Source organism: Bos grunniens, chromosome X (assembly GCF_055505025.1).
Source record: "Bos grunniens cultivar Pamir isolate PY7600 chromosome X, Bosgru_T2T1.0, whole genome shotgun sequence".
Taxonomy (NCBI): Eukaryota; Metazoa; Chordata; class Mammalia; order Artiodactyla; family Bovidae; genus Bos; species Bos grunniens.
Window position 1 is genome coordinate 57,003,370 of NC_141194.1, and position 25,840 is coordinate 57,029,209.

Consider the following 25,840-nt stretch of genomic DNA (forward strand, 5'->3'; position numbering starts at 1 on the left):
AATACAGCAGTGGAGTGAGAGGCAGGCTTGTGGTCCCATATATCACTAGGGGCCATTCTTCCTTTGACTTATATATATGAAATCTGATATATCTTGAAAGTAGAACCAAGGGGATCTCCTTTGATATTGAATATGGGGTATGAGGCAAGATGATTCTATGAATTTTGGTCTGAAAGACTGAACAGGAAGAATGAATCTGCTATCAGTTAAATGTATAAAATTACAGGTGGAACTAGTCTGGGAAGAATATCAGTAATTCAGTTTGGGACATTTTAAGTCTGAGATGTCTATTGGACATCCAAGTGGAAATGCTGCATTGGTGTTTACCTATTTGAGTCTAGAGTTTAGTGAAGAAAGTACTGCTGTCTGTAACCTAATCAAACATTTACATTCCAAGGAGAAATAGGGGCCTCTCTGGATATCTAATCATCCTCTCTTTCAATATCACTAATGACTCAGAAGTATATTTGTTAAGTGAAAGAAGCAAGCTACAGAATATTCCCATTTATTTGTACATACATATGTACATGTTGTCAGAGAAGGCAATGGCAACCCACTCCAGTACTCTTGCCTGGAAAATCCCATGGACGGAGGAGCCTAGTAGGCTGCAGTCCATGGGGTTGTGAAGAGTGGGACACAACTAAGCGACTTCACTTTCACTTTCATGCATTGGAGAAGGAAATGGCAACCCACTCCAGTGTTCTTGCCTGGAGAATCCCAGGGATGGCGGAGCCTGGTGGGCTGCCATCTCTGGGGTCGCACAGAGTTGGACACGACTGAAGCGACTTAGCAGCAGCATGTACATATTGTATAAGCACACACATACAGTTAATATTTGTGTTCTGATGTTTTTGTTTCTACAGTAAGTCAATTAATAATTAATCTAAGGCTTCCCAGGTGGTGCTAGTGGTGAAGAATCTGCCTGCCAATGAAGGAGCCACAAGAGATGAGGGTTCCACCCCTGGGTCGGGAAGATCCCCTGGAGAAGGAAATGGCATCCTACTCCAGAATTCTGGAAAATTCCAAGGGCAGAGGAGCCTGGCTGCTACAGTCCATGGGGCCACAAATAGTCAGACATGACCGAGCGAGTGAGCATGGGCACACAAGCACACACATACATTAACCATTTATGTGTAATATAACTTATAATGCATGCTTCCTTTCAAACAAACATAAAGCATTGTTTTCCTTCCATTGGACCCTTACTGTGAAAGTAACTATTTTAAATAAACAAATGAAAACAAAACAAAAACTATCTGAAGCTTATCACTGATGAGCATCAAAATCATCCAGTCTACCTAAAAAACATGTAATGGTGTTACAATCATTTTTATTTGTTGAACTTAACTTCAAAAAATTCCTGTGGTAATGAACAGGCTTATCTAAATAGCTGAAACTTGCAGTGCAAGATGGCTCTGTTTCATAATTCTCTGTACCCCTCACCTCAATCACCACATATACATACTACACTATCCTAAAGGACAAGAGAATTGCAGAAATGACAATAGAACAGAGAGGAAAACCTTACCTGAAAGCCAGAACACTTCTAAACGGATTTGCTCCACCTAATCTGCTGTATCTTTTTCCATCCCTTTTCAGTTACTACAGCAATGAATAAGAGTAATTCTAGGACCCAAGAAACATGTCAATTCATATACATCCAAAATTTCTTCTATAAGTCTATTAGAAAACACAATTCTGAAGTATCTTGACAATCTTGTGACTTAGATAATAAATAAAAAGCATGTTTAGTTTTATTAGTGTTTAAGTTTCTCTAGCTGATTGACTTAATCTGGCTGTAGGCAATAAGACAAGTAACTCAAATACAAACATTACAAACATTACTATTGTGATGGATTGAAGATAGTCACAAATCCTTTAACAGTCCTGTCAAGAGGTAGGGTCAATTTCCCTCCTCTTCAGTCTGAGACTGCTCTAATAAAATATAGTAGAAGTAGTACTGTGCCATTTTCTGAGTCCAGGCCTTGAGAATGGCACCTTCTACTTCTTATCTCTAAGAATACTCACTCTTAGAGCCCAGAGCTGCCATGTAAGAAGTCAGGCTATCCTGATCATGTGGACAGGTCCTAATACTAAATGGGAATCTGGGCAATACACATCATAGCATCAACTACAGGGTTACAGTGGTGAATAAAATCAGTAAGGCTCCTGTGCTCATGCAGCTTTGAGTTTGTAATGCCACTACCAAAGTGTAAGAGAGAAATGCTAATATGTTCACCAAACCCTAGATGTTTTCCATCTAGGCACATAGCAAGGCTGCATTCCCCAGTACCCTTTGCAGTTAGGTGGGCCATATGAATGAGTTCTGGCTAATGGCATATGTGCAGATCACCTACTTCAAAGTCTAGACCCCCTCCAAATCTACCTGCATCACCCTCCATGCTGTCTTGTCTTTTCCTGCAAACTGGATTTAAAAGTCTGGGGGTGGAAGAGTGGGAAAAGACCTAGCAGATAGAGGAGCCACTCCAAAAAAGAGCCTGAGTCTCTGAATGACTATGAGTGGCAGAGATGATTCACATCCCAAACCCACACTGGATGGAGACATGTGCAAAAAATAAAACCTTCATTGTGTTAAGATACTGAGATTCTTGGGGAGATGTTTGTTATAGCATTTGGCCTATCATGACTAATACATACATAATGGTAAAAAGTTATTTCCCTGTATTTTCATGTTTGTTTCCACTTAACTACTGCATTACATTAGATTCATTCTTAAATTTCTCTAACAGATTTATATTTTGGGATATTCTCTCTAGAGATAACCAACCAACAAGGTTTAAATTTTACTAAAACTAATATGGAGGAGTCAACTCAAAATAATATATTAAAAGATTTTTATTTTTACATTCTGATACTTTTTCTATGGTATGGTGAACTGCTGAAACATTCTTTATTAAAAACATTTAGCACAAAATCAAGGAATGTCCTCATGCTTTTACACACACATTAATTTTTTAAGTTTGGGAGGCAGGAAGAATTTTTACCATTAAATAAGTATTAGTGAACATTTCTATTTTTTAAAAATGTAATATTAATTTAATGTAATAATGTTTGGTCAAAACTAAAATCACTATTTCAAAGATGAATCTAGCACTGATTCTCGAGGTGCAGGTTTTGAGTTTTATGTGCATAAACCACCCTGTGAATATTTCTTTGTATATGAAAGTAATATATAATCATTGAAAATATTAGTTTTAAATTTAAAAGCAATCATAGAAAGGGTTTGTTATGAAACATTTACATTTGTTTAGATTTGGCTAAAGTTGTGTCAGAAGAAAATACTTCTATTTATTTTGAGAATAAAGCTACATCTTTTAATTTCAAAAACTAAGTATTCTCTCAATAGTGTAAATAACCACACTGTTACCAGGCACCTCCTTAACTGCTAGGAAATTTGTAATCTATGAAAAAAACAACAAAAACATACAAAAAGAAACACTAACATAAAAAGTTATAAAATTAACCAATAAAAAGGAACATATCTGATATTGTCCTATATAGTAGGGAAAAGTAGCATCTTTGGACAGAGTGAAAGGTACAGTAGAGAAATTAGCATCTCAGTTCAAAATAGGAATAGCTAAAAAAAATCAGTTTGGTAGATTTGTGAAAGGGGATTTAAAAAAATGGAACTGGGATTTCTTGGTTATTCAAGAACCATGCTTTCTTTCTTAGCAGCCTGGTGGAACCAAGGTGGTTGAGGTTGGGATGTGGTGTCCATTTTCAAAAAGGAAGCTGCTCAACAAGTGGTATTGGGACACTTGGATATCCACATGCCAAAGGATGAAGTCAGACCTTTAACACCTCACACCATACACAAAAATCAACTGAAATGGATCAAAGACCCAAATATAAGAGTTAAAACTACAGAATTCTGAGAAGAATTCTAGGTATAAAACTTCATCTTGGTTTAGGTAATGATTTCTTAGATATGACACCAAAAGGACAAGCAACCAAAAGAAAAAAATAGATACACTGAACTTCATCAAAATTAAAAACTTCTGTGCCTCAAAGGACACCACCAATGAAGTGAAAAGACAACCCAGAGAATGGGAGAAATTATTCGCAAATCATGTATCTGGTAAAAAAAAAAAAAAAACCTGTATCTAGACTATGTAAAGAACTTTTACAATGTAACAATAAAAAGACAAATAACACATTTTTCTAATGGGCAAAATATGTGAATAATTTCCCCAAAGAAGAGATATACATAGGAGGTATGCATGGATGCATCAAGTAAAAATGGAACATTCTACAACTGCTGGTCAGGGGGACATCATCACCCTTTTCACTAAAAGGCTAGATTTTCAGCAGCCAAAGGCAGCCATTTCAAAGTGAATATGACAGAACATAAAGAGATGAACTGACATGTTTCACTTTACAGTTTGAACAGTAATGTTTCACAGGAAAGGAAAAAAAAAAAAAACCAAAACATTGTATTTGCTAACCACATAAAAGGTTTTTCTCTTTGTAATAAAATACAAAAGCTCTCTTCCAAGAACATACAACTGGCTGGTAAGCACATAAAGAAAAGATGTTAGGACTTCTCTAGTGGTCCAGTGGTTAGGAATCTACCTTCTAATGCATGGGATGTGGGTTCAATCCCTGGTCTGGGAACTAAGATCCCACATGCCCAGGGGTAACTACTGAGCCTGTACCACAGAACTAGAGACCAGGTGCCACAACTAAGACCCAACATAGCCAAAAATACACAAATAAATAAATAATAATAAAGAATAGATGCTCAACATCATTAGCCAACAAGCAAACGCAAAATCACAATGAGATGTACTTCATACCCACTAGGATAGCTATAATTAAAAAAATAGAAGTGTTGGTTAGTATGTGGAGAAAATGGAATCCTCATAAAATGCTGGTAGGAATGTATGGTTGACCCTTGAACAAGACAGGAGTAAGGGGTACTGACACCTCATACAGTCAAAAATTCACATATAATTTGCAGTTGGCCCTCCATATCTGTGTGGATCTGGATCTGTGGATTCAAACAACTGCAGGCTGCGTATTACTATAGTATTTACTATTGAAAAAATCCACATATAAGTGGACCTGCACAGTTCAAGCTCACGTTGTTCAAGGGTCAACTATAACATCTTTTGGTTGTTTACTAATTTTCTTTCCTAAAACCCACCCACTTTCCTCTTTGCTTCCTTCATCCTATTCTCTTTACAATGATAAATATACACTGAAAACCTACTATTAGGCAGTAAGGGTTCTGCTCTTAAGTAGCTTATAGTCAAATTTGTTGTCTTTCTTCCTTTTCTCTTCTAATCACATGTTGCTGTGCTGTCATGTGCCCACTACCACATTTTCTTACCATCTACACACTCTTGTATTTGTCATGATTGCATATATTTATAGTTATATACATGGATGATATTTTTATTAACATTATTGAGGTATAAATGACATATCAAGCTACATATATTTAAAATGTACAAATTAACAAGTTCTGACAGATATATAAATTTGTGCAACAAGAACTACAAGCAAGATAATAAATATAACCATCACCTCTAAAAGTTCTCTTATATCCTCTTGCTCCACTGGCCACTTTCAAAAAACCCAATGATCTGCTGTCACCAAAGCAGGTAGTACTCACTTTGCACAGTGGTACTGTACTGTAAAAATGACTGTGCAAACTGAAACTGTGAAAAGCAATCTTAATAATCACTGGGGAAATTATGATTTTTCAGTGACCTTTAACATTTTTGTCAAAACATTTTACTCTCTTATTGTTGGCTATACTATATAGGGAAATAAAAAATATTAAAACCGATATGTATTTGATACCCTATCATTTGAAACACTGAGAATTTAAACTCTTTTATCTCTTTGTAAAACTTATCAAGAGTACAGTGCTTAATTCTTAATTTACAAAACTTATGAAACAGAATAAGCAACTCTTCTATGTCCTGGAAAGTTGTCATACTACTCTATGAACTTGGATTAGTTTCCAACATTTTGTCCTTTGTGCTTTCACTGCTATAAAATTTTTTGAGAGGTCCTTTAATGTGAAGTTTTATTCTGGCATCATTTTATCTGGAACATCTTCATTCTTTTCATCACAATCACTTTCTTCATGTCTGTATGTCTGCCTTCATTAAGTTCCTCTAGTTGCATATCTAGCAGCAGCAGCTGCATATCTAGAGCCTCTCAAACTGCAACAGTGCATCCACATTCCCATGTTCAACTATTTATTCAATAACTACATTGAATTTGATTCAAATTTCTCTTTCAGTATTATCAGTTTTTATTTCTTTAAATGTTTGGTAGAATTTCCCAGTGAAACCATCTGGGCCTGGAGGTATTTTTATGGAGAGTTTTTAACTACAAATTCAATTTCATTAATAGTTATGAGGCTATTCAACTGATTATTTCACATTGAGTAAGTTGTGGTAATTTGTTTGGATAACCCCCAGGAAGGCAGGAAAAACAAAAGAGAAAAATAAAAAACAGAGAACACTCATATACACACACAATAAAATAAAATGGCAGACTTAAGCCCTAACATATCATTAATTACATTAAATGTAAATGGTCTAAACACATTAAGTCAGAGGTTGGCAGAATGGATTAAAAAACATGATTCAAATATATGCTATCAAAAACACTTAAGATAGAAGCATATAAATAAGTCAAAAGTAAAATAAAGGAGAAAGATATAAATACAAACATTACTCAAAAGAAAGCAAGAGTGACAACATTAGTATCAGATTAAGTAGCTTTCATAGCAGAGAAAATTACCAGAGATGGGGAGGAATATTACATAATAAAGAAAGGATAAATTCACCAATAAAATATAGCAATCATAAATATATGTGCACCAAACACCAGTGATACAAAATATTTGAAACAAAAACTGATTGGGATGAAAGGAGAAAAAATAACTTCCCAATTATGGCTGGAGACTTCAACCTCTGTGATAGAACAGACAGAAAATCATCCAGGAGATAGAAGAACTCAACACTATCAATTAAGAGGATTGAACTGACATTTATAGAATACTCCACCCAACAGTAGCAGCACAGGCATTATTTTCAAACACCCATGGAACATATACCATGATAGACCATATCCTGGGCTATAAAATAAAACTCAACAAATTTAAACAAATTGGTATTATACAGAGTGTTCTCTAATACAATGGAATCAAAACTAGAAATCAGTAATAGAAAGATAAGAAAATATTCAAATAAAGTAAAAACCACACTTTTAAATAAAAGAAGTCTCAAGGGGAAAAAAGTGAAGAAAAGAAGTCTCAAAGGAAAAAATACACTAAAACGAATGAAAATGAAAATATAACACATCAAATTTTTTGTGACATAGCTAAAGCAGTGATAAGAGGGAAATTTATAACATTAAATGCTCATATTGGAAAGAGGAAATGTCTCAAATCAATAAGCTATGCTCCCAATCCAAGAAACTAGAAGAGCTAAATAAATCCACAGCAAGTAAAATAATTGAAGTAGTAGAGATAAGAGCAGAAATAAATTAAAAACAGAAAAGATAATGAAACCAAACTCCAAATTCAGATTTACATCCTACAATTTATCATGTCAAGGGTCTGCTATAACACCTGACTGCAGTGAAGTGTTTACCACTGGTTTATTGTGATTATTTTGGCCACTCCTGAAAGAAGAATGTTATTTATGTATGGCTGCAGCACCAAACAGACAGTGTGGCATATGAATGACAATGCAGCTTCCTGTGATGCTGTGGAACATGTGGGATACAGAACACTGCCTAAGATTCTGAGCCATACTGCCCCTCATTTTGCATGAGCAGCTATATAGCTTTGCAGTAGAAAAATCTAAAGAATCTACAGCACGTGTTGTAGTTTGGAGAAAGACAGAAGCACAAAGAAGCTATACCATGGAGAGTACTTTGTGTGGCTGTGATCAGGGAACATATAAGGGTTTACAGATTGGTACTCGAGAATTGGAAGAGATGGGAGCAAAATTTTATGTCGGCCTATCATGTTTGAAAAGACTGATATCCCCATTCGAATATAATCTGCCTTCCCGTCTGCTTGATTTTGAAAATGACTTGATTGAATGGAGCTGCAAAGTAACTAGCCCCCCGCCACTTATGTTATGGATGAAGATGAACCTCGATTCCTTGAAGAAATAGATTACAGTACAGATAGTACTGATGAGTTAGATATTGAATTGACTGAAAACGCAAGAGACTATGAACCTTCTGCCCAAGAAGAAGTACTTTCTGATTCTGAATCAAGAACCCTTTGATTTAGAGGGTTGAGCCCTTTGCCATCTCTTGTTAATTGCAAAGAAGAAATGAAATATCTTGGTTTTTATTACACAGCAAGTTTGAGAGAAATGAGTTTATAGAGAGCTGACTCAGATAAACAGAAAGCAACCTGGGCCTGTTTGGTTTCATGAGACAATGAATATGTTTATTAATTCATGATAAAAAGATGGCTTTGTGAAATGGTCAATAAAAATGACCAACCTATAGCAAGTAAAAAAGGAGATAAAAATGGCCAATATCAGGTATGAAAGAGGGGGGATATACACCTGTTTCTTTTGCTTTAAGTGTGTTCATAATTGCTCACTGAAGCATTTTTATGATGGCTCCTTTTAAATCTTTGTTAGACAATTCTACTATCTCTGTCACATTGGTACTGGCAGCTACTGATTATCTTTGATCAAGTTGAGATCTTTTTAGTTCTTGATATGAGTGATTTTTTTCCACTGGAACCTGGGTATTATGCTACAAGACTCTGGATCTTCTTTAAACCTTTTATTTTTACTGGCTTCCTCTGACACTGCTCTGGCTGGAGATCTGGTTGGGGAGGATATCGCCTCATCACTGTTATGTGATTGTAGAAGTCCTGGTTCACCATCTGGCCTATGTTGACATTCAGGGGCAGGAATTCTTTGTTACTACTGGGGGAGACTGAGAGTTCTGGCTTCTCACCAGGCCTCCACTGATACCTCCCTTGCTGGGATTGGTAAGATAACTTTACTACTGCTCCCTATATGGTCTTCACTGATACCATGTGGCAGGGGGAGGTGTCCTCATCACCTCTAAGGAGTGGTTAAAGTCTCCTACAGATGGGAAAGAGAGGGATACATGATTATTACTGGTTTAAGGTGGTAGTCTAGGCTCCTTGCTATTACTGCAACAGTATATAAAAATACTGACAGTAAAGACATGAAAATGTCTGACTTATGTTCATTCATGATACTCTTGTGATTTCTAGAGGATGGTGGCAATGATGATGAGCTAGTGAGGGTACGTATGTGTGTTGGGCAAGACTGAAGTTTTTCTTAACAGAGAATAGACAGTCTCTCTGTGGGTGGGACAGCCTGGGCTTGCATTTTTAGAAGTGATTTGACAAGCATTTCTGGAACATGACTAAGACCTAAGAACCTGCTGCTGCTGCTAAGTCGCTTCAGTCATGTCTGACCCTGTGTGACCCCATAGACGGCAGCCCACCAGGCTCCTCTACCCCCGGGATTCTCCAGGAAAGAATACTGGAGTGGATTGCCATTTCCTTCTCCAAGAACCTGATGCTAGTGGCCAAAAATTCAAGAATGTGGTCTCTGATCTTTAAGAACCTAATATGTACTAGAAATAGATAGCTGTACAAAGAGATGTACAATTTCTCATAGTAACCAGGAGGTCCCACCAGCCCCTTTATCTGATGTTATTCCTTCCTTTTCCTTCCTTCCCTCACTCATTCATTTAAATTTATACCAAGCATTTTATTTCATGCTGGCCTTCATGCAAAACACTGGCAAAGACCAGGAGGAAAAAATGGCTTCCAAAACTAGTCATTACTCTTGAACAGCTAAACTTACTATGTCCTCTTGGCAAAAAATACTCTCCTACTTAAACTTCTTCTCAAGTCTTTGCAAAGGAAGGCTGTGTGCTTATGGTCAACCCAATTATTCCAGTTATCCCCTTTCATTTGGGTTTATGCATTTTAAAAACTCTGTATGTTTTGGCCCTCTGTTTACAGATGCTATCACTATGAGGCCCCTATTAAAATGAAGCAACTTCTCATGGAGTTATATATTAATAGGGGTATTATGGGGTTATGTAATTAGTGCTCTGTTTCTCTTCAAAGGCTAATAAATGCTACTGATTGTTGAGTCAGATTGGGAAATCTTGGTCTCCAAAACCTTATCATAATTTCAGATTGGACTTCAAACAGTTTTATCCTGTGAATAGGTACGTGTTATATCCCTAAATAAAGAGTCTGACTGACTACTGACCTATCTTAGTCTGGTATAATCTGCCATTGGTCTGAATGAATTGCTGAACATGTATGTGACTTAGCATTATAAATGTATAGTTAGCCACTCAAAGTCTCCCCTCAAGCAGCTCACAGACAACCGTAAGAGCATTCATCCCCTAAATCAAAGGTACAACCATGAAAATACCTGACGGAAGGCTGTGGAAGAGTGTCTGGATTGGCTGGTACTTGGACTCCCTTTTCCCATTCTTCCTTCCATGTATCCGTGAAGAGGTAATAGTTGTCAGGGTTAATATGGTGAGAGTCTGGAATCTTCATGGCACTGATAAGGTCCTTCCGGAACACCTGGTAAGACATTGCACACACCTTGAGAAGACCATCACTATGGAATTAACACCATTTAATGTTCTTTTAAAAAGACCATCCCCACCCACTCTGCACTCCAACAAAAGAGACATCTCTAACTTCCTAAATGGTCACATCAACTTCTATTTGGAAAGGGTGTGAAGAATTGACAGGAAAGTCAGCTTGTTCTGGATTTAATAAAGAGTAAAGGGGTTCTTCCTAAATTTTCTTGGGCTCCTTGAATTTAAATCAACAGTACAGGTTACTCTTAAAAAGTCTATGTAAAACAAAAATCCTTAACTCTCTCAAATTAATCAACAAGTATCCTATGATAACTTATGATCATTTAGCTATCACCTTATTTTAAAATTATTTACATAGACATAATTTTAGTATTACAGAGAAGTTACTAAAATAATACAGAGATCCCATATATCCTTCTTATATTTCCCTCTAATGTTAACATCTTGTATAACCAGATTACAATTACCTAAACCAGGAAATTAACATTCACCTACAACTAATTTTCCCCCAATGTCTTTTTGTTCCAGAATTCAATCCAGAATCACACTTTGCAGTAGTTGTCATGTATCCTTTGTATCCTTCAATTTGTGATAGTTTCTCCTTTTCTTTCCAGACCTTGACACTTCTGAACAGTACCGCTCACATACTTTATATAATGTCCATACCATCTGGGTTTGTCTGGTATTTTCTCATGATTAGATTGAGGTTATTCATTTTTGAGCAAAAACGCCACAGAAAGGATGCTATGACTCTCTTATCCCATTATATAAGGAATGTATGATGCCAGTGTCATCTTAGTGGTAATGTTAAACTCGATCAGTTGGTTAAGATAGTGTGTCTTGCTGATTTTCTCAGCTGTCAGGTTACTATATTTTCCTTTCTACTTAATAAATATCTTAGAGGAGGTACTCTGAGATTATAAAAAACACCCTGTTTCTCCTCAAACTGTCATGAACTAATTTTAGCATTGACAGATATATTTCTTCCCCGCAAAAGTTATTACTTTTGTTATGGTATTCTAATGGTGATTTGTTATCTTCCTTAGTTCTACCAGCCCTACATTTATGAATTGGAATTCCTCTGTAAAAAAAAAAAAAAGGCCTGCCCCTTCTCCCTAATTTATTTTTTTGTTCATTCATTCAATTATTTATTTATATCATTAGCACCTTATATGGTGGTTTGTTGTTTTAGTTGCTAAGTTGTGTCCGACTCTTGTGACCCCATGGACTGTAGCCTGCCAGGCTTATCTGTCCGTGGGAGTCTCCAGGCAAGATGGAGTGGGTTGCCATGCCCTGTTCCAGGGGATCTTCCCAATCCAGGGATAGAACCCAGGTCTCCTGCATTGCAGGCAGATTCTTTTACCGACTGAGCTATGAGGGAAGCCTCTAGAACCTCATGGATCTATTTTATTCTTTGGGTTATAATTCAGTATTACTGTTAATTAACAACTTTATGCTCAAGTTGTTCTACCTTTGGTCACTGGGAGCTCTTTCAGGTTGGCTTGCACCTATGCACTTTTGACACATCCCACTCTTTTTTTGAGTACTTTTTAAACTTCCTGCATTACAACGTGCCCTAGGCATCTTCCACTTGATTATAAAAGCTATTGATTTTATATGTTAATGTCATATCCTGCCACCTTGCTGAATTCTTTTTTTTCTGGTGATTTTTTAAATTTGATTTATCCAATAAATGGAGAACATACTGTGAATTTAACACTATTGGGTTGCTTTCTCTGACCTCTCAAGTTCAAGACATTTTAAAAAATTAATTTATTTTAATTGGAGGCTAATTACTTTACAATATTGTAGTGGTTTTTGCCATACATTGACATGAATCAGCCACGGGTGTACATGTGTCCCCCAGGCTGAACCCCCTTCCCACCTCCCTCCCCATCCCATCCCTCAGTGTTGTCCCAGTGCACCGGCTTTGAGTGCCCTGTTTCATGCATTGAACTTGGACTGGTCATCTATTTCACATATGGTAATATACGTGTTTCAATGTTATTCTCTCAAATCATCCCACCCTTGCCTTCTCCCACAGAGTCCAAAAGTCTGTTCTTTATATCTGTGTCTCTTTTGCTGTTTCACACATAGGGTCATCATTACCATGAAAGTTGAAGTATAGAGTATGATACAATAAAGCAATTAATTCTCAGTTGGTGTAGTCTGTTTAAACTGACATTTCACAAAGTACAGGACTGAACAATCATATAATCAGTTCAGTTCAGTTGCTCAGTTGTGTCCGACTCTTTGTGACCCCATGGACCGCAGCATGCCAGGCCTCCCTACCCATCACCAACTCCCAGAGTTCATCCAAACCCATGTCCATCGAGTTGATGATGCCATCCAACCATCTCATCCTCTGTCATCCCCTTCTCCTCCTGCCCTCAATCTTTCCCAGCATCAGGGTCTTTTCAAATGAGTCAGCTCTTTGAATCAGGTGGCCAAAGTATTGGAGTTTCAGCTTCAACATCAGTCCTTCCAATGATGTCATTTAAATGAATAAGGACTCATTCCATTTGCTACTTTGCAGGGACAACTCTGCAAATGCCTACTGGTTTCATTTAGGGAAGATTTAGAATTAATAACATGACCTGAACAGGAAACCAACGTTGAACATGCTGGTGATGAGGTGGTAACAAAATGACCTTCCTATGAAGAATCCTAGCCAATTAATTGGCTACTGTGTGGGGAGAAAGCTAAGTCTATAGGAAACAAAAATGGGAGGTTTATTACATAATGCTTTGTATAAGGAAGCAAGAGAGGATCACAGACATATCTATTAACATATTTTGCACAGGGCTCAGTGTTCTGGGTGGCCAGTGGGAGAAACTGAATCACCATTTTGCTGAAGACTCTGAACCATCTCTATAAATTACCAGAATGCCTTTAATGAGACAGTGGTTAAGAAGAGGTAGCAATTTACAATTGTGCTCAACTACTGCCTCTGTGAAACAGGGTTCTGTGGGAAATCCTACCTTAGCTCTGGAAAGACTATTACAACCAAGTATTTTTCAACCTCCTAAAATATTTCATTATTTTTCATATATTTCTCAAAATATATCAACTGACTGCAAAGTCATGCTTTGGGTTTAGTAACAATCACACAGCATATACCATGTCTTCATACCTGATAAAATTGCTTACAAAAATCTGTTCTGTAGCATTTTCTAAGTTAGCCTAGAGACACAGAAGTGGGCTGAATGGTGCCCCCCCCAACTCCAAAAACATGTCCACATCCTAATTTATGGAACCTGTCAATGTTGCATTACTTTAGAAATGAGTTCTTGGCAGATAAAAATAATCTAAGGATTCTGAGATGAAAGGATAATCCTGGAAAATCCAGGTGGGCCTTAAATCCAGTAACAAGTGTCTTTATAAGAGAAAGCCAGAGGCAAATTTGAGACAGAAGAGAAGGGAGTACAACCATGGAGGTAGAGACTGGAATGATTCATTAATCCACAAGTCAGTAAGTGCTGACAGATATCAGAACCTGGAAGAGCAAAGAACAGAATTTCCCTAAAGTTTCTGGAGGGAGTAATCTGGTCGATTTTGGACTTGTGAGAAAATAAATTCCTGTTGTTTTAAGCCACTCAGTTTGTGGTAATTTGTTACAGCAGCCCTAGGAAACTAATACACACATTTACCAAACATAAGAGAAACTTGAAGACTCTAGACAAAGAGAAAAAAGCAGAGGCCAGTGAAACTTGGCTCTTGTCCATTGCTTCAGAAACAGCAAACTTCCAGGGAACAGGAACATTGTGAAGTCTGGGGAACCTGGGACTGTAGAAATACCAATCAATTCATACCTATTTTTCTTAAGCAAATGAAAGCTAAATCCAATGACTACTGTAATTCTCTCTTCCACCTTTAGAAAAAAAGACTTATATGGTAAGCTTGATTTCAATTTAACAAGCTAGCCAGATTAAATAGCATCAGATCCAAGGTTTCCAGAGAAGCATTTTTACTCAAGGCAGAGTGCAAGAGTCTGCCTTATCTTGCTGTAGAAGTCAAACATTTCAAGTATGAGGCAGAACATAAAATGCTGAAGAGGGGATAGGAATGCGAGTTCAGTACTCAGGAAGATATCTGCAAAGTGATACAAAATATATTTACCAGACTGGTCTCATGAATCTGCTTCTGGTAAGAAAAGGTATTTTTTAAGGTTTTTAAAATAAACATGGGCAAACAAAATAGTTATAGTGTATCCTGATAGAGGTATCAGTTTTATACATATATAGTAGTACACACATACATTCATATTTGTATTTATTTTCATAAAGAAACAATAAAAAGATAAGCCAAGAACTTACAAAGAAAACCATTTAACGCTGAGAAAAGGGGAGAAAACAGGGACAAGAGAGACAAAAGCTGGATCTCTCTGAATGTATTTTGTTTCACAGTTTGATATTTGAACCAAACAAATGTTTCAAATGGTTAAAAATAAATTAAAAATCTTTATAAAGAAAGGAATATGTGTCTAGGGACAGACTGCTGGGATTGGTCTACTAATTTTACCACTTACTAGTTTGGGGAAGTTGTCTAAATTGTCTATGTCTCAGTTTACTTATCTGTAAAACAAGAATAAGAACCCTTAACCTCACTGGGGTAGTTGTATGGATTAAATAGGTGAATTTATGTAAAGATCTTTAGTATGGTATTGGGCTCATGGTAATTGGTAAATAAACTCCAGCTGCAGTTATTTTACTATCATCAACATAGTCTCAGCTTTAGTTCTAAAAGCAGAAAGTTCTCTTTTCCAGTCCATAAATTAATTGTTGATAGGTAAAAGGAGACGTGAATTCATGGCTCAACTAAAACGTGGATGGTCTGACTTCCAAAGACAGTGTTCCCAAGCAAGAGCCCCATCGAGAACTTTAACCAACATTCTATAGGTCACGAGGTAATGCAGAAACTTCACAGAATGAAACATGGGTATTTGCTGCTAAATTAAAGATTGTGAATGACGGATCTGGATATTGACACTGACCTAGGTAATGAAGTTTACAAGTTTTACAAGTTCTTAATTGTGTGCCTATTTTATATGCACTGGTAGTTTCCCCAAAAGTTCCTGAAACAAAAAGACTTTGTACTTACCAGATATCTGCTCATTTATGGTCAAAGAGGGAATTCACAGCCTAACATACAGCCCAGCAGCTATGCCAAGTCCAACAGTGCATGCCCATCCTGGCCCCTCAGATGCTTGCGGAAACAAAGGAGGCCTCACTACGAATTCAATTAGAATATCAATGCTTAACCTGCCAGAGCCACAAAATGAAAATGCCCTTCATGGACAGCTCTGGCTTTTACTGTTCTCATTAACATCTCTCAGTGGGCAGTTTCTTAAAGCACAGCTAGTCTGAACATTTCTGTGACATTTTTTAGAGGAAAAGCCAAAACATTTACTTCCTATATGACACAAAGGGGAACACTGTCTGGTCCATGTATAATGAAGCAGAGAAGATTGATCAGTTTTGATTCATAGTCACTAAATCTAAAACTATACATAACTGATGACAAACAGATGTCACCCCAAAAGTATTAAAAAAGAAAAAACAGCTGCAAACACAGTAACTATATCTAATCAAAAGGAATAAACTGTAAGTGATTTTCTTAGAATTATAAATCTTAAGGCAAAAAGAGACTTTTCAGGTTATCTAGAAAGAATAAACCATTCAAAGCAGAGAAAGCCTAGCAAAGAATTTCTATAAACAAAAATAGCCAATGTTGTCAAGATATTATGTCCCACAGTGGTTTTTCCAGTGAAGCGAAACTTATTTCTCAGTTTAAAGCTTTAAAAATCATGGACATATCTTTCAGATAGTTTAAAATAATTCTTAGGTTTCTTATAAAGAATAAATAGGACATTTCTGATGGCTATGGGCTGACATCAACTGAAACACTGATTCCCAAAAAGCAATGTACTTTTAGGCTGCTTAGATAGGTTTGATAATTCTCCTACCCTGTATCACAGAGGTATTTACCATGATACTGATATATCCTGGTAATGGAGGAGTGGGAGCAACTGAGTCTGACTTGAAGATCTGAGCAATTTTCGCATAAGAGATGACAACTGAAGTTTGCTTTCAAAGTTTTTCTCCCATTCCTCAATGTCCCTTTTTGTGCAATAAGTGTGCATTTGCAAGCTTAGTACTTTTTATCTGCTGTGGGTCAGAAAACCAAATAATCAAGTTTGTTAGAGATACAGGTAAAATGATACGAATAGGCTCTATTTGAGAGTATGCAGTGTATTCTGCTGACTTGAAATATATGAGCTTTCACCCTGCTGCTATGAAAGTCTCAGATGTAACGAATGAGACTCTAGGCCTAGAGGAGACACACAGTCAATCTTTTAAGGTAGGTTGATATGTTTCATAGACCAGTTAGACTAATATTAGGTGAAAATATCCAGGCTTTGAGAAAGAATGAAAGATTTTTTAATATATTCAAATTGGTCACCTAGTACTATGAACTTTTTCTACAGCAATTAGCTTTTTAAAAACTTCTTCAAGAATAGGGGCCCACTTGAGAATCAGAAGAAGGCTACTAGCTCAGAAAAAAATATACATAAAAACATATCCTTAAAAGTCTGCATACAATTTTCACAAGGTATCAAAGCCCCTAAACGTATGTGGAATTCACACAGCCCTAGGAAATGCTTCTCTAGAGGATAAATCAGGGGGAGGCACACACAGGAATCTCAGCAAAGCACTAAACATCAAAGAAAATATTTGTCTATCTGTGTAGCCAATTAAGCCTCAGAGAAAAAGATCATTTATACTGCATTTCAATGATTAACTCCTAGTTTAAAAAAAAAAAACAAAACACATGAGGTTTCATCTTGGACCTGTAGAGAGTCAGAAAAAAGAAATTCTCATCCTTACAAGAAGAAAAAGGCAGGAGAGGCAGCAAATTAACGATTTTTTGGAAACCATTAGAGAAATGAGTCACAGGACAAATGGTCAGGCTCAAAGAGAGACAACCATGCCTGCAGGGAGACATAGGACAGAAGCATTTACTTTCTTGGGGCAGAGGTCACAGTAGGAACATTAAATTAGAAATTCTGATGAATCTCTGGGGGCCAAGTGGGGACTACTATGAGAATATGAAGTTTCTGGGGGCTGTACTCATAGGGAGTTCCCACCTTCTTGTAAGCTTTTTCTCTAGAAACCTAGGAGCGATCTCACAGGGAAGTTAGGGAGAGAACCTGGAGAAAAAGCTCCCCCAGTGGTACTGTCTGGGTTGCTGGTGTTCAGTGTCCTGGCTCCCTTACTGAACAAAAGGCTTCATCTACAGAGGAAGGATTTCAAGTGAGGGCACTGAAATAATTTGACTAGTGCTATGGGAAGGGAGAAGCACCCAGCCTCAGCTCCCCTGTGTTACTCAAGGGAGAAAAAAGCCCTAATCTCAAGAGAGAGAATCTCAAGGACACAGACTGAGAATACTAGAGGATACCTGCTATAGGCAGACAGGATAATAGTGGGCAGGGGCAAAATGCTCTATCCCTGAAGGCCACTCTCCAACCCTGCTCCCAAACACAGGACTACTACATGCTCCTGAGATTGAGATGTAATCAGAAGAATAGAGAACACTATCCCTCCTAAATATCCTAAATATTTAATACCATTACCACCACACTAAAGCCTGATTGATAACAGTAGCTATACTAGAAGAGCTGCAGATGACAAAATCTCTGAGGACAAGCATAAAGGAAAAGGTCAAAAAAGGAGACAAAAACAGGGTCACCAGAGGAATGCCAAGTCTCTGGTACCCATAGTAAGAACTAATTTCAAACACCCTTGTACACTGCTGGTGGGAATATAAACTGATTAAGCCCCTTTGGAAGACAGTCTGGCATTCTCTCAAGTGGTTAAACAGTTACCATAGGACTCAGCAATCCTACACCTAGGTGTTTTTGAAAACATATGTCCACCTAAAAACATGTATATGAAAGCTCACAGCATCATTACTCATAATATTCCAAAAATGCAGACAACCCAAATTTCTATCAACTAAAGAACTGATTTTTCAAATGTGATATATGCATATAATGGAATATCATTTGGTCATAAAATGGAAATGAAGTATTGATACACGCTACAACACGGATGAATCTTGAAAATGTTGTTAAGTGAAAGAAGCCAGTCACAAAAGGCCATATATTGTATGATTCCATTTATATGGAATGTCCAGAATAGGCAAAACCATAGAAGCAGAAATTAGATTAGTGGTTGCCAGTGGCTGGGAGTGGGGTCCGGGGAGTTAACTGCTAATGGATAGGGTGTTTCTTTCTAGGGTAATGAAAATGTTCTAAATTTAGATTGTGGTAATGCTTACCCACACAACTCTGTGAATATACTAAAACCCCCTGAATTATACACTTTAAGTAGATGAATTATATGCTGTAAGAATATTTTTAAAAAGATGATAAAAATGTTTTTTTTTTAAAAAAGAACAATCCCTATGGTACTAATAACATCATCTGAAAGGCGTTGACATCCACTCTCACTTAGCAATAACAAGGCATTCCTCCTCCTCAATGTGATATCAGTAGAGACTGGGTAGGGAGCCTAGACTGTCGCCACTGTCCATCAGTAATGCAGTACCTGTTACCACACCACTCCCTGCTATAAGTGGAGGCAACAAAATGCGGATTTCCACCCCTGCCAAGAAGTAATGAGATACCCTTCCCCATTCCCAGAGAGAGAACAGAACTACCTTCCTAGAGAGATAACAGAACTAGGATAAAGAATGTAGGGAAATCTGCAACTGGTGGTAAAAAGTCAGCACGCCTCTTCCCCACCAGTCTGGTTATTATGGAGGCCTGCCAAAAAAAGATTTAAATAAGACTTAGTGTCTGAGCTTCCTTGGTGGTTCAGTGGTAAAGAAACAATTTGCCAATGCCAGAGACACGGGTTTGATCCTTGATCTGGGAGGATCCCACATGCTTCAAAGCAACTAAGCCAGAGCACCACAACTATCGAGCCTGTGCTCTAGAGCCCAGGAGCCACAACTACTGAGCCCATGTGGTGCTACTACTGAAGCCCACTTGCCCTAGAGCCCATGCTCCGCAGTAAGAGAAGTCACTGAAATGAGAAACCCACGCACTGCAACTAAAGAGTAGCCCCTGTTCTCCACAACTAGAAAAAAGCCTGTGCAACAGTGAAGACCAGCATAGCCAAAATGAAATAAACAAACAAACAAAAAAATGTTTTTAAAGACCTGGTGTCTGTTAACATAATACCCCTCCCCGCCCTGCCCCACAAAAACCTAGCCCAGGATGCAACAGAAAATTTCTCAGAATACTAAGAACCAATAAATAGACACCAACACCAAGATGACACAAATGTTTTAATTATCTGACAAGGATTTTAAAGCAGCCATCACAAAAATGCTTCAACGAGAAATTACAAACATGTTTAAAAAAAATGAAAGTTTCAGCAAAAAAATAAGAGGATATAAAGAATAACCAAATGGAAAATTTGAAATGAAATAATACAATAATCATGAACTCCTTATTTCCAAATTCAGACTTAAATTGAAGAAAGTAGGGAAAACCACTAGACCATTCAGGTATAACCTAAATCAAATCCCGTACAGTGGAAGTGACAAACAGATTCAAGGGATTAGATCTGATAGAGAGAGGGCTTGAAGAACTTTGGACAGAGGTTTGTGACATTGTATAGGAGGCAGTGATCAAGACCAACCCTAAGAAAAAGAAATGCAAAAAGGAAAAATGGTTGTCTGAGGAGGCCTTACAAAAAGCTGAGAAAAGAAGAGAAGCAAAAGGCAAAGGAGAAAAGGAAAGATATACCCATTTGAATGCAGAGTTCCAAAAAATAGCACGGAGAGACAAGACAGCCTTCCTCAGTGATTAATGCAAAGAAATAGAGGAAAAAAATAGAATGGGAAAGACCAGAGATCTCTTCAAGAAAATTAGATAACAAGGGAATGTTTCATGCAAAGATGGGCACAAGAAAGGACAGAAATGGTATGGAACTAACAGAAGCAGAAGAGATTAAGAGGTGGCAAGAATACACAGAAGAACTACACAAAACAGATCTTAATGATCCAGATAATCATGATGGTGTGATCACTCAACTACAGCCAGACATCCTGGAATGCGAAGTCAAGTTGGCCTGAGGAAGCATCACTAAGAACAAAGCTAGTGGACTTGATGGAATTAAAGTTGAGCTATTTCAAATCCTAAAAGATGATGCTGTGAAAGTGCTGCACTCAATATGCCAGCAAATCTGGAAAACTCAGCAGTGGTCACAGGACTGGAAAAGGTCAGTTTTCATTTCAATCCCCAAAAAAGGCAATGCCAAAGAATGTTCACACTGTTGCACGATTACACTCATCACACAAAGTAGCCAGCAAAGTAATGCACAAAGTTCTCCAAGCCAGGCTTCAAAAGTACATGAACCGTGAACTTTCAGATGTTCAAGATGGATTTAGAAAAGGCAGAGAAACCAGAGATCAAATTGCCAACATCCACTGGATCACTGAAAAAGCAAGAGGGTTCCAGAAAGACATCTATTTCTGCTTTATTGACTATGCCAAAGCCTATGATGCAGAGTACATCATGAGAAATGCTGGGCTGGAAGAAGCACAAGCTGGAATCAAGATTGCCCGGGGAAATATCAATAACCTCAGATACGCAGATGACACCACCCTTATGGCAGAAAGTGAAGAGGAACTCAAAAGCCTCTTGATGAAAGTGAAAGTGGAGAGTGAAAAAGTTGGCTTAAACCTCAACATTCAGAAAACAAACAGCATGGCATCTGGTCCCACCACTTCATGGGAAATAGATGGGGAGACAGTGGAAACAGTGGCAGACTTTATTTTTGGGGGCTCCAAAATCACTCCAGATGGTGACTGCAGCCATGAAATTAAAAGACGCTTACTCCTTGGAAGGAAAGTTATGATCAACCTAGATAGCATATTCAAAAGCAGAGACATTACTTTGCCAACAAAGGTCTGTCTAGTCAAGGCTATGGTTTTTCCAGTAGTCATGTATGGATGTGAGAGTTGGACTGTGAAGAAAGCTGAGCGCCGAAGAATTGATTCTTTTTCAGCTGTGGTGTTGGAGAAGACTCTTGAGAGTCCCTTGGACTGCAAGGAGATCCAACCAGTCCATCCTAAAGGAGATCAGTCCTGGGTGTTCTTTGGAAGGAATGATGCTGAAGCTGAAACTCCAATACTTTGGCCACCTGATGTGAAGAGTTGAGTCACTGGAAAAGACCCTGATGCTGGGAGGGATTGGGGGCAGAAGGAGAAGGGGACAACAGACGATGAGATGGCTGGATGGCATCACTGACTCGATGGACGTGAGTCTGAATGAACTCCGGGAGTTGGTGATGGACAGGGAGGCCTGAAGTGCTATGATTCATGGGGTTGCAAAGAGTCGGACACAACAGAGCGACTGAACTGAACTGAAAGCCTATGACTGTGTGGATCACAACAAACTGGAAAATTCTTAAAGAAAAGGGAATACCAGACCACCTGACCTGCCTCCTGAGAAATATTTATGCAGGTCAAGAAGCAACAGTTAGAATTGGACATGGAAAAACAGACTGGTTCCAAATAGGAAAAGGAGTACGTCAAGGCTGTATATTGTCACCCTGCTTATTTAACTTATATGCAGAGTACATCATGAGAAATGCCAGGCTGGACGAAGCACAAGCTGGAATCAAGATTTCCAGGAAAAATATCAATAACCTCAGATACACAGAGGACACCACCCTTATGGCAGAAAGCAAAGAAGAACTAAAGAGCCTCTTGATGAAAGTGAAAGAGGAGAGTGAAAAAATTGGCTTAAAAGTCAACATTCAGAAAACTAAGATCACAGCATCTGCTCCTGTCACTTCATGGCAAATAGATGGGGAAACCATGGAAACAGTGAGAGACTTTATTTTTTTGGGCTCCAAAATCACTGCAGATGGTGACTGCAGCCATGAAATTAAAAGACGCTTGCTTCTTGGAAGAAAAGCTATGACCAACCTAGACAGCATATTAAAAAGCAGAGACATGACTTTGCCAACAAAGGTCCATCTAGTCAAAGCTATAGTTTTTCCAGTAGTCATGTATGGATGTGAGAGTTGAACTGTAAAGAAAGCTGAGCAGAGAATAATTGATGCTTTTGAACTGTGGTGTTGGAGAAGCCTCTTGAGAGTCCCTTGGACTGCAAGGAGATCCAACCAGTCCATCCTAAAGGAAATCAGTCCTGAATATTCATTGGAAGGACTGATGCTGAAGCTGAAACTTCAATATTTTGGCCACCTGATGCAAAGAACCAACTCATTGGAAAAGACCCTGACACTGGGAAAGATTGAAGGCAGGAGAAGGGGACAGCACAGGATGAGATGGCTAGATGGCATCACCGATGCAATGGACATGAGTTTAAGTAGGCTCCGGGAGTTGGTGATGGACAGGGAAGCCTGGCATGCTGCAGTCCATGGGGTCACAGAGAGTCAGACACAACTGAGAGACTGAATTGAACATAACAATTGACATAAATACATACTATAGGCTCAATAGAATAATGGAATTAACAGAATAAAGAATCAGGGGACAGGAGCTGGGAGTGGGCAGCATGGGGCCTGAGGGCTGGGGTGCAGGAGTGGCTGTGGGGCTCAGGCAGCCGCTTCCTGGCCCTTGTATGCATGGCCCATGGGCTCCATGCTGCAAACTGGCAGCCCTCGGCCGGGCAGGGGCCAAGCGGGCATCCACTGAGCCTGTTGGCAGCCATGATCATGAACTCGGTCCCCGCCCTCTGCTGCCCTACCTGTGCCTCATGCGGTTAGACAAGCCCCTAGGAACCTGGCTGCTCTGTTTACCATGTACTTGGAGCACTGGTCTGGCAGCGGACCCAGGTTGTCTCCCAGACTGGTACATGTTATCCCTCCTTGGCACTGGAGCTGTTCTGATGTGTGAAGCAGGCTGTACTATTAATGACATGTGGAACCAGGACTATGATAAAAAGGTTACAAGAACAGCAAGTCGCCCAATAGCTGCTGGAGACATTTCAACTTTTTGATCCTTTGTTTTTCTTGGGGAACAGCTGACCTTGGCCCTGGGCATTCTTCTGTGTCTGAATTACTACAGCTCTTGAAGCAGCATCCCTACTTCTTGTCATCACCTACCCACTAAAGAAAGGAATTACATACTGGCCTCAGTTAGCCTTGGAATTGACATTTAATTGAGGAGCATTACTTGGGTGGTCTGCTATCAAGGGTTCCTGTGATCCATCTGTTTGCCTTCCTCTTTATTTTTCTGGAATTATGTGGACTCTAATACACGATACTATCTATGCCCATCAGAATAAGAGAGATGATGCTTTGATCGGGCTTAAGTCCACGGCACTGCAGTTCTGGGAAGACACCAAGAAGTGGCTCAGCGGTTTCAGTGTGGCCTGCTGGGGGCGCTGAGCCTGGTGGGAGTGAAGAGCGGCCAGACTGCACCCTACTACACTCCCCTGGCTGCTATAGGAGCCCATGTGGCTCACCAGATTTATACTCTGGACATCCACAGACCTGAAGACTGTTGGGAAAAGTTCACCTCCAACCAAACAACAGAATTAATAATTTTTTTAGGGACTGTCCTTAGGAATTTGTGGAAAGCAAAGGAGACCAATGAAACAAAGAAAAATATAGAAAACAGAATAGAAAATTAGCAAATTAAGTTTATCTAAGGATTTCTAAAACAAACTTTTACAAAACACTCTCAGGTCTTGTTACCACATAATTAGATTTAAGTAAGTCTTACAGTCTGTTAATGAATTACAGACCAGTAAATGAAGTTTTAGAGCATTGTGGCCTAGATTTTAGTTCAAGTATGTACATGTCAGATTCTTCTCCTGTCACAGACACCAGGGACTTTGCAGGATTTGCAGTGACCTGGAGTATTTAAGTTAATGTTTTCTTCCTGTTGTAATTCTTACCTAGAGTTACAGGAATTATATGATTTTTAGCAATTTAGCAAAAAACCCTCATATATGTCTCATCTGAATGAATGTCTCTTTAGGAAAATGGACTCTCTTTTTCAGAGAAAAATAAAAAGCTGCTACAGAAAGTTGGGGCTTACTGTTCTTTGCATTGACCTTTATTTACTGCCAAAAGCTGAAATTCAGGAAACCATTCAGGTTTTTATATTTTAGGAGAAATGTAAGTAAGTAAATAAAATTTTTTTACCTATCAAAAAAAAAAAAAAAAAAAGAATCAGTGAACAAGAGAAATTAATCTAACCAAAGAAAGAATATACACTGGAAAAAATGAGTCTCAAGGATCTGTGGGAAAATAATAAAGGATCTAACATTCAAGCAACTCAAGTCTCAGAAGAAGAAGAGAAAAAAAGATGAAGCTGAAAGATAGCTGAAGAAATAATGATTGAAAATTTCACAAAATTGGCAGAAGATATAAACTTAGATTATACAATCTAACTTAGAATCAAATCTCAAACAGGATAAATCCAAAGAAATCCATGCCCAGGTATGCAGTTGTAAAGTTTTCTTTGGAAAACTAAAGATGAAGAAAAATCTTGAAGGCAACTGGAAAAGAAATGACTGATTACCTATAGGAGAGCAACCATTTGAATGAGAACAGATTTCTCATTAGAAACCATGGAGGCAAGAAGGAACTAGCACATTTTTCAAGTGCTGAAAAAAAAAAAAAAAGTTTTGTCAAACCAGAATTCTATATTAAGTGAAAATACCCTTCAGGTGAAACCAAGACATTCTCAACTGAATGAAAACTAAGAGAATTTATCACTAGCAGACTTCCCCTAAAAGAATAGCTAAATGGAGTTCTTCATAGAGAAAGGAAACAAAAGGAATAAGTTGGAATATCAGGAATAAAGAAAGAACAAGAGAATAAAAATATGGGTAAATAAAATAGACTACTCCTTTCCTCTTGAATTTTATAATAATATTTTATGGTTGAAGCAAATATTCTAACATTGTCTAATGTAGTTGTCAATGTATGTAGAGAAAATATTTAAATAATTATATGATAAAAGTCAGGGGTGGATAAACAAACCTAAATGGTGGTAGCCTTCCTTTACTTCACTCAAAATAGTATATATAAAATGTAGAGAACAGTAGACTGATAAGTCATTTTGGAAGATGGGCCTCTCTTTAAAAGGTTACTTCTCAAAAGCAACCACTAAAAATCTACACAAAGATATATATGTCTTTAAATCTTAAAAGCCA

The 25,840-nt window shown here is 38.1% G+C and overlaps 1 protein-coding gene and 1 pseudogene across 6 annotated transcripts in view; one reads left to right on the forward strand and one right to left on the reverse strand.

Annotated features, from left to right (window-relative positions):
- JADE3 (jade family PHD finger 3) overlaps positions 1 to 25,840 on the reverse strand; it is a 138,442-nt gene that overhangs the window by 38,191 nt on the left and 74,411 nt on the right. For all 5 annotated transcript variants that reach the window (XM_086386500.1, XM_086386501.1, XM_086386503.1 and 2 more), the window contains exon 4: positions 10,449 to 10,606. In XM_086386500.1, the coding sequence (XP_086242626.1) occupies positions 10,449 to 10,606 (158 nt within the window). The remainder of the gene's footprint in view (positions 1 to 10,448; positions 10,607 to 25,840) is intronic.
- LOC147340476 (4-hydroxybenzoate polyprenyltransferase, mitochondrial pseudogene) lies at positions 23,208 to 25,301 on the forward strand (annotated as a pseudogene). Its single transcript, XR_015158408.1, has one exon. The product of XR_015158408.1 is annotated as a 4-hydroxybenzoate polyprenyltransferase, mitochondrial pseudogene (transcript).